We start from the raw sequence: 10,000 nt of genomic DNA on the forward strand, positions 1-10,000 counted from the left end.
TTGTTATTTTCTGACAATAATTTAACAACGGGAGCACTTTCGCAGCCAATCAGCGAAGAGCATCTCAGCCATGCTGCTCTGAGAAAGCCCCGCCTACCCGCATCACCACCACCACTCAGTGGCATTCTGGGAGTCGTAGTGAAGTAGAACCAGAAATAGAGGTGAAAAGAAGCGATCAGGTCAGTGTGATACATACATACATACAGCCAGAGAAAGAAGGGAAAGGGAGACCGATATCACAGTTCCTTTGAAAGACCACATTAAGACAGAAACCAAAACACACGTAACCATGTTCAGTGCAATAATATGCCGTCAGTGAGTCGGTAACAAAAAACACACACACACACACACACACACACACACACACACACACACACACACAGCAGGTTATAAAGGTGTCATGAAATTATGTTGATTTGAGACCGAGGGGAGACAGAGAGCATGATGGGAAATTGAGTTGCAGGGCAGCAGCCATATTCCTGCAAAGGAGAAAGCTGAAAGAGAGGAATGATCATCATTCCTTAATAATGGATGGATGTAAAATGTGTTGAGAGCATGTGAAGGAGGAGCAGTGAGCAGTGCTGGGGGGATAGGACTTCAAATCCTATCATGATCATTTAAAACTTTTGCCTCAACTGTAATTAATGAAATGAATGATTATGAAAAACTAAAAGAGCTATAGTTACAGTATAATACAAGGCTCAAATGGCGAATCAATTAATTATACATATTGTATTATATGTCAATTTGTTGATATAAGAAATTCCTATAGTAACAAGTGTCCTACTACTATTTATACACCCGTAAAGCTAAGTAAAATTACTATTAATCATGACATACATTATGTAGGCACGCGTGTGCATGACATTACTAATACTGTAATATTAGTATCTTTAAAGTGTAATTAAAATACTGTTTAAGTGGTTACTTTCCCAGCCCTAGCAGTGAGAGAGAGAGAGAGAGAGAGAGAGAGAGAGAGAGAGATAGAGATAGACAGACAGAGAGAGAGACAGACAGACAGACAGAGAGAGAGTACCCAGGGGTGGAACCCAGCTCCAGGTGGAGCCTGTTGCTGAAGAGATGTCTGCTGTTGCATGATGGGATCTATCTCTTCAGTCGCCTGGAGACACGATGAGAATGGTTAAAAAGACATTTAAGATAGCATTGAAAGGATCACGCTGCAACGTGTGTGTCAAAGGTTGTGTCCAACCTAGTCACAAGGTTCTACATTTATAAATAGAAGAGCAGGGAGAGCAAATACAACAACCCCAATTGTATTCGTTATATTAACATACTTTGGACAAAATAGAAATGTAGTCACACACAATAAATACAGCTTAAATACGCCCATTTATGCATAAACTACGTTTATATATTTCACATTTAATATTGTAGTGTTGTGTGTCTCACCATGACTTTGAAGGGACTCCTGGGGATGTTTTCTCCTCCGAAGCGGACGTAGATGACGTAGTTCCCGGGCGCCGTGGCAGAGTAGAAGACGTCAAAGGTTCCGTCTTCGTTCTCCAACACCTCGGCCTCCACCTCGCTGCCGTCGGGCTGCACCACCACACAGCTCACCCTCCCCTTCCCAGCATGCTTAGCGTTCACCACCAGGCCCAGCTCCTCACCGACGCCCACCGTCGGACCCATCCCGGGACCTGTCCGTCAACAAGTTCAGGTTTATTTGTCATGTGTATAGATACAGAGTATAACATTATTTTGCTCAGAGCACTCTCAGTCTTACATACACAGAAGAAGACAAAAAAAAAAAAGTGCAAGTGAAGTGACAAAACAGTGCAATACAGTTCAAGGTCAGCTGTTCAGCAGCCTGACTGCCTGGGGGTAGAAACTGTTACTGAGACGCGTGGTGCGAGATTTTATGCTCTGGTAGCGTCAATTAATCACTAGGTTCTCTAGGCAGCACACACACACACACACACACACACACACACACACACACACACACACACACACACACACACACACACACACACACACACACACACACACACACACACACACACACACACACACACACACACACACACACACACACACACACACACACACACACACACACACACACACACACGTACAAAACATTGCTGTTGGACAGAAACCATGTATCTTCATATAATATTTATGTCTTTTCTTTTAATTAACAGTTTGACTGCGGAACAGCGGATATTTCACTTTCAAAAAAACTTTTGGTCATTTTATCGTCTACGATAAAATGACTTGAGCACTTACTTTGTGTGAGTTTTCAAATTCTCTGAAATGACCCCCCACACAAACACAAATCACGATTGCATGGGTATATATCCAGCAATGCTGCACGGAAACATGTCACGCTTGCCCAGTTTCCCTTGTCCACAGCCTGCCGCAGTGGCTTTCTTTGTAGGTGTCGCGTAGGTGTCCACTATAACTTCATTTTAACCATGATAGATTCATTGGTGACGTACCAGTGACGGTACACTTGCTGGCATCTCCAGTGGCAGCAGCTCTGAGGCGGTACGGAGACGACGGAATCTGGTCACCTCCATACTTTACAACAATGGTGTAGCGACCCACTTTGTCTGGTACATACGACACGTGGTATGTCCCAGCACCGTCATCCTGGATACTGCTCTGTTTCTCATTTCCATTCGCATCCTGAAGACAGAATCAAAATATGATTGTAATGGTGTGTGTGTGTGTGTGTGTGTGTGTGTGTGTGTGTGTGTGTGTGTGTGAGAGAGACTCACAGTAATAAGTACAGTCAGTTGACCATGTCCTGCGTCCTTGGCATCAATGGTGAACTGAACTGGGAAGCTAGCGGGAAATCCTGAAGTCAAACCAGGACCACTAGCACGAACCCTACTGGCATCATGGGTGGGAAGAGCTCTAAACTTAAATGGACTGAGAAAGGAGAGGATGGTTACCAAACATGGAATCATGAACATTACAAATAGCTTTATATATATATATAATATCAATTCCGCTAGAACGCTATAATAAAGAAAGTAGCCTCTAATTGGCTGAAGAAACAAGGCGGTTGCTATGCAACATTTACATTCAGATGGACTCCCACAAAGGCCACAACAAAACCAGACACTTTGAAACTATTTGTTTGGCACGGTAATACTGATCGGTCACAGGTGTGTCTTTATAGAGCATTTTACAATGCTTTGGAACAGCTCAGCCAATCCTAATCAAGAGTCAACGCTATCCATTCTATAAACATATGATAAAACACGGTGAGAATTGCTGAAAAAAGTCTGCAAGGACCTTTAGAGCTCTGCATCCGCAACGGTTTGTTTCTTCTCACTTCTTCGTATACAGTATGTGAACATAAATGCAGAGCCATGTGTTCTATACCTGCGAGGAATGTCTTGGTCGTTGTATTTGACGGCCACGGCGTACTGTCCTTCTGTAGTTGGAGTGTAACACACCGTGTGGGTCCCATCCCCGTTGTCTCTCACCTCTACTGGCACTGCCACGCCTGGGTTAAAGTAATAAAGTTAAATAACGTAAATACATTTCCAATATTAAATGTAATCTATACTATAATTAATCAAATATCAACATCAGTGGCATTTCGGACTGAAAGAAAACACACAACAATAGGGAGATTGTATGCATATATACAGTAGGCTTCCTCAGCAGATTGTATGCATATACAGTAGGCTTCCTCAGCTGATTGTATGCATATACAGTAGGCTAAGGCTTCCTCAGCATTTGCGCTGTACTCCCAATAGTGACAGCGAATGCAAAGGAACAGAAAGTATGCAAAGGCCATAATGTATTGTCCACGTGAGTGTGTGATATATAGAGGAATGGCAGCAATGTTGGGAAGGAAGTAGTCTTGCGTTCCCAGACTGTTGCCTCTAGCAATTTTCAAATGCTTCCGTCATATAGTCTGGAAGCTCTGATCATGAGTAAGTGATAAAGCAGAACTTTATCCTATATAGATTTCCTGGTTAACAGTAATGGAGATTAAAAACAATTAATGTCAAGATATTTTTAAATATATTTTCATGAACGGAAATGTCCTTACTGGGATTTGGGGAGGTGTCGGTCCAGACTCTAGTACTGTATATAGCATTCGGAGGTTGTGTAATCGTTTTCTGGCTACGTGAGACTATAGGACGATGAAGGCATCTTTATCAAATTCAAAGAAACGTGGGTGAGAACAGAAGGTACAGTATGGGAAGGAGAGAGGAGGTCATCATACCATGTACTGTATACTGTATAGTACTAATCATTCAATTCCAACCCGTGTCGTTCATGACATGCATAGCCGTCGTGTGTGTGTGTGTGTGTGTGTGTGTGTGTGTGTGTGTGTGTACACACTGCATAGTCATTCAAATCAGCTTTCCATAAAAAAAGAATATAAATTGTATGAATGAAATCAGAGCTACCTTTAGGAGCAGTGACAGCCACAGCCAATGGAGCCACGCCTGCCTTACTGCAGTCCACAGTGAAGGATTGTGGGATGTTAGCCCTGACCCCTGACCCCACACCAGGACCTGACACTTTGACCTTGGCAGGGTCAACCACATCTGTCACTGGCACCTTAAATGGACTTCCTGTTAAGACCCAACGGAGGGGTTAGGATTGGTTAATGCATGCATGCGCGCACACACACCGACACACACACCCCCACACACACCGACACACACACGGACGCAAACACTTACTTGCCGCAAACCCACAGCTGTCAGTACATAAAGCCTCCTTAATGAGTCAACAATCTGAGCTCTTCTGAACAAAGACAATTAAATGAAACTTGATCTTCACAGCAACCCCTTCCCCTTTGAAGCCGGCCAGGAACAGCCACCGCAGGCTCAAGGCCAGCCAATAAAACACATCGTTTATCCGCGGGAACATAATCAAAGCCAAAGACATGATGATGATGATGATGATGATGTCATGATGGGGCAAACATTATGTCATTATGAGGTTAACATGAAACAGTGTTAGGAGAAGAAGAGATTTTTCTTTCAGTATTGTTTTGGTTCTCAAGCATGCATTCAAGAGTAACCCTCTGCTACTAGTAGAATAATAGTAGTACCGTAGTAACAGGACTGAAAGTCCTAGCAGAATATAATAAATGAATAATAATATCTTACCAGCTATGTGCTCTCCTCCATAGGTAATATTGACATCATACAGTCCAGGAGTGTAGGGGACATACTCCACACTGCAGCTGCCATCTTTGTTGTCTTTACAGGACATCTTGGACTCTGAAGGGCCCTCTACTGTGATCCCCAGCCTTCCAATACCAGCCCCCCTGCAGAGAAAACACCACAGCTAAGGTCCTTGCAGACTGCTAAGAGGCAGAAAAACGCAGCAGTCTCAGTCTGCAGTGGACCTTCACTCACACAGACATGTGTGCTGCTGTGAACCCTAGTCCTACTATACCAGCTCGCCTGATAAAACGCAACAAACAACATTTCACAGACAGACCTGTGTGAATCGTAGTCATACCTCACTTAACAGAGCTCTTCAGTGGAGCGTGAGTCAACTCTCAGGTCTGAGTCCCTGTACGTATGGAGACCTGAGAGCCTACACCCGTTGTTCATTGTGGCAGGCTTGCTCAAAGAAATAAACAACAAAGGCTTTTTTTTTTCACTCGAAGACAGAGTGCCTTGGTTTTTCTGTTCTTGATTGTCTGCTCCACTGAGGGTTTTAAAATCAAGCATCAATCTGTTGTTTTTTTTTGTTTTTAAAATCAATCTGCTGTTTTTAAATGTAATTGCAATATTTACTTAAAGCTTCTAGATATAAAAAGTTATAAAATGAGTTTTGCCATCTGGAGAGAGCATGAACAGATTGTTATTACTTCCAATGTGGAAACATCCACCATGTAGAGCTGAACCCGAGTGACTGGAGGTAGAGTTCACATGCATAGATCATAGGATATAACATTTTCAGCCCAATCTAATTAACCTGTGAGGTGAGCATGCACACGTGATACACACACACACACACACACACACACACACACACAATTGTAATTCAAACACACAATTTCAAACTATATTTTTTCTAAAATGTTCAAAAATAGCGGATGCATAAGCTCGAGGTGACACACTGAGCTTGTACATCCCCCGGGAAACCCTCTGAGAAGCAGTGATATAGATTACCTGGTGATGATGTTGAATGAGTTGGGCTTGTCTCTAAGGGCCTGTTCCAGGCCGGGTCCAGTAGCCACCACTCTGCTGGGGTCACAGCCCTCTGACACGCACACCCTGAAGGGACTGTTGGGCACAGGAGTGTCATCATATGACACCTGGACATCGTGAACACCTGGAATAACACATAAACATGAGGACTTGTATACATTTATACACATACAAAATGATGCACGCGCGCATCGCGCTGGGCAAGACCTACGCTGTAGAGTGCATTGCTGGAATTTGGCGGAAGTACCGCTCAAGGAAATGACGTTGACACTTTACAAATCTGCTTACATTCTCCGTTTATGAAACAAGTGTTGTGATTGGTCGGAAAATATCGTATCCGGGGGAAATAGATCTGACGGATGTTCTGGCCCGACAACGGAGGAAGACACTAAACAGAAACCAACGATCCGCTGTGGCGACCGCTGAAGGGAACTAGCCGAAGGAAGAAGAAGAATATATTCTACCACTGGTATTGTTGTGTAGTATAAAAGTTGTGGTTGTAAGCCATACCTGTCTCATAAGGAGTGTACTCCACACTGTATGTCCCATCCTCCTCGTCGGTCACCACACAATCCGTTATGGCACCCGACGGGTTTAGAACCTGCGACTTCAAGTGGTCTCCTCCTCGCCTCGTCAAGGCACAAGCATCCACCGTGAAATCTGTTGTGGCTTCTCTAAAAACGGCTAGAGGAGAGGAGAGGAGAAGAGAAGAGAGAGAAGAGAGAGAAGAGAAGAGAAGAGAAGAGAAGAGAAGAGAAGAGAAGAGAAGAGAAGAGAAGAGAAGAGAAGAGAAGAGAAGAGAAGAGAAGAGAAGAGAAGAGAAGAGAAGAGAAGAGAAGAGAAGAGAAGAGAAGAGAAGAGAAGAGAAGAGAAGAGAAGAGAAGAGAAGAGAAGAGAAGAGAAGAGAAGGTAAATAATGGAGTGAAGAAAAGTAGGACAACCAGACTCAAAGCAGAACTCTGTCCTGTCTGTACCTTTTCCTTCCACTCCTGGTCCAAACACCTTGACCTTGGATGTGTCCACAGCCGGGTCTACAGTGACCTTGGCAGGGAACCCCGGGACGACCTTCCCCCCATACTTCAACAGCAGGGTGTACATGCCAGGGGTCAAAGGTTCATAGGTCACTGTGTATGTCCCGTCTTTGTTGTCAACCACTTCGGTCTTCGCCTTCACACCTGGAGGACAAGAAAATATGAAAAATATGAAAAGTGTTGGTTGTAGTACAACCATTTTCACAGCTGTTTTTTGGAAGCTGTAAAACTGGTTCTAAGGCGTGTCACCTTGCATTCGCCCCTGTGTGTCTGTGTGTCTAAATGCAGCTAATCTCACAAATGGCTGTGGTAGACCGATCAGCATCAAATCACATCTTAGCTACTTTCCACTGGTTACCTGTTAGTAAGATTTTAACCTGTCCTTACCAGACTTTTAGGTCAGTCTACAGTAAACATCAAGCAGCACTTCATGCTTTTCTCTCTCTCTCTCTCCACTCAGGTACCGTATTACACATAATCAATCTGATAAACAGACCCAGGAGGCCAGCACCCGAGGTAAGAGTATTTGAACCGATCCAGACCGGAGTGACCATGAAAAAACATGAACCCTGTCCCTGACCCATACGACTCTCGGGTACCGTCATGAGGTTTTGGTTCGGGTAGACCCGTGAATATCTCTGCTCTGGATTGTGGGATATTGTAGATATTGGATATTGTACCGGTCCATTAGATGGACTGTGGGTCATACCGGTAGCAGGAGATGTACTAGTTGGAGTTGAGGGAGAGTCCAGTGAAGCCTCGAGATTCAGCTGGCCTGGTCCAGCCCGAGAACAGTCCACATTCAGCACATTCCTCTCTCCTACCTGCATGGACAGACAGTCAGAGATGACTTCCCAGTGTCATTTGAACACTTTTATCTGGACTAAAATTAAAGTCGATAAGTCCCGCACATCCATTCATTTACTGGGTCCTAGTGCACGTCCTCCTCACCTTGGCTCTGTCCAGTCCAGGCCCCGTTGCAGTCACCTTGCTGGGGTCAAAGGGCATGTGGATATCGGCTCTGAAGGGTGACCCTGGAACATGGACCTCCTCGAACAGTATATTGACCAGGTAGTCGCCTGGATCGGTGGCCAAGTAGGACACACTGCAGGTCCCGTCCCCGTTGTCAGAACACTCGATCTTGGCCTCAGTGGGACCCTCCACGGTCAGGCCCAGACCGCCAGTACCGGCCCCCTTAGTGTCGATGGTGAACTGGGCTGGACTCCCCACCACGCCCCCTTCTAACCCTGGACCATACGCCCTCACCTTGAGAGAGAGAGACAGAGAGAGACAGAGAGAGAGAGAGAGAGAAATCCGGAGCAGACAAGAATATAATAGCACGTAAATAAAAATGTCAAAAGAATAATAATAATAACAAAAAAAATGAAATCTCACACTACTATTCTCTTCAAGTCATGGGACGACAATTCGTGAACATTTTCACCTATACTGACATGCCCTAAAGTAGTGGTTCCCAAACCTTTTTAGTCGTGACCCAAAAGCCGTTTGCCCGTTTGGACCCAAGCTAGTGAAAATAGCCGAGATTGGCTATTTTCACTACTTCTTAAACATTTGTTTTCTAATTCATGGAATTTCTTAGGGATATTTCTTTCATTTCTTCCTGAAATTACTGAAAAATCATTGAATTCTTTCATGAAATCTTTTGCTTTTTTTGGGAATGTTCTTTGGAAAATGTTTTAAAATAATAGTAATAAATAAAATAAAATGTAGGGAAACCAAAAAAAATAAAGTGACCCATAAAAAATGTGTCCGCGACCCACAAATGGGTCCTGACCGACCCAGTGCCCTAAAGGTCCTACCTTGCTGGGGTCTGGAGGGAGCTGGGCCTCCACGGTGTATAAAGGTCCTACCTTACTGGGGTCTGGAGGGAGCTGGGCCTCCACGGTGTATAAAGGTCCTACCTTGCTGGGGTCTGGAGGTAGCTGGGCCTCTACGGTGAATAAAGGTCCTACCTTGCTGGGGTCTGGAGGTAGCTGGGCCTCTACGGTGAACGGGCTGCCCGGCACAGGGTGACCGTCGTAGGACACGTTCACAGCATGCGGACCCTCCTCTGTAGGACAGTAACGCACCACGCTGCACTCTGCTCTGCCAGGCTGGGGTTCCACCACACAGCTCAAAGGGCCACGGCTAGGACTCCGCTACACACACACACACACACACACACACACACACACACACACACACACACACAGAGTGAGTGAGTCACTGTTTCCACATCTAAGCACAAAACGGACACGAGCCGCGCACGTTCTCGGCTGTGCGTAGCTTCTTTTTCCGTGTTTTTAGACAGCTGGTGGATGGAAATTAAGCTCCACCTCCGCGGACGACTGACGCGGCGGAGGAGAGCGTTTCCGGGAATCTGGCCGTCGCGCAAGTCGTCCGCGGAAGTGGAGCTTCTTTTCCATCCACCAGCTGTCTAACAACCCGGAAAAAGAAGCGGTGCGCAGCCGAGAACGTGCGCAGCTCTTTAGTAAGTCTGGCAGCACCGAGTGAACGAGTGAACGAGTGAGCGAGCCTGCGTGCGTGCGTTGTACTCTACAGTGTTCAAAGGCACTCACAATCACAACCTCCAGCCGACCTTGACCTCCTGCTCCTTTGGTGTCGACCGAAAACCTCTGTTCCTGATTAACCTCAACTCCTGGAGAGAGAGAGAGAGAGAGAGAGAGAGAGAGAGAGAGACACATGAAGACAGACAGACAGAGTGATCGAGACAAACAGACAGAGTGATCGAGACAAACAGACAGACAGAGTGATCAAGACAAACAGACAGACAGAGTGATC

The 10,000-nt window shown here is 45.2% G+C and overlaps 1 protein-coding gene across 2 annotated transcripts in view; it reads right to left on the reverse strand.

Annotated features, from left to right (window-relative positions):
- Positions 1-10,000, reverse strand: part of flnba (filamin B a) — a 74,158-nt gene that overhangs the window by 27,774 nt on the left and 36,384 nt on the right. The window contains exons 21-34 of one of the 2 annotated variants that reach the window (XM_083772026.1): positions 9,778-9,857; positions 9,172-9,357; positions 8,150-8,464; positions 7,908-8,022; positions 7,142-7,342; positions 6,678-6,851; positions 6,129-6,291; positions 5,112-5,272; positions 4,401-4,568; positions 3,358-3,481; positions 2,745-2,898; positions 2,463-2,652; positions 1,411-1,658; positions 1,037-1,120 (exon numbers count right to left, since the gene is read on the reverse strand). In XM_083772026.1, the coding sequence (XP_083628152.1) occupies positions 1,037-1,120; positions 1,411-1,658; positions 2,463-2,652; positions 2,745-2,898; positions 3,358-3,481; positions 4,401-4,568; positions 5,112-5,272; positions 6,129-6,291; positions 6,678-6,851; positions 7,142-7,342; positions 7,908-8,022; positions 8,150-8,464; positions 9,172-9,357; positions 9,778-9,857 (2,363 nt within the window). The remainder of the gene's footprint in view (positions 1-1,036; positions 1,121-1,410; positions 1,659-2,462; positions 2,653-2,744; positions 2,899-3,357; positions 3,482-4,400; positions 4,569-5,111; positions 5,273-6,128; positions 6,292-6,677; positions 6,852-7,141; positions 7,343-7,907; positions 8,023-8,149; positions 8,465-9,171; positions 9,358-9,777; positions 9,858-10,000) is intronic. The other variant, XM_083772027.1, reaches the window with a different exon arrangement.

This window comes from Protomyctophum parallelum, assembly GCF_964188405.1.
Source record: "Protomyctophum parallelum genome assembly, chromosome: 8".
In the NCBI taxonomy this organism is placed as follows: Eukaryota; Metazoa; Chordata; class Actinopteri; order Myctophiformes; family Myctophidae; genus Protomyctophum; species Protomyctophum parallelum.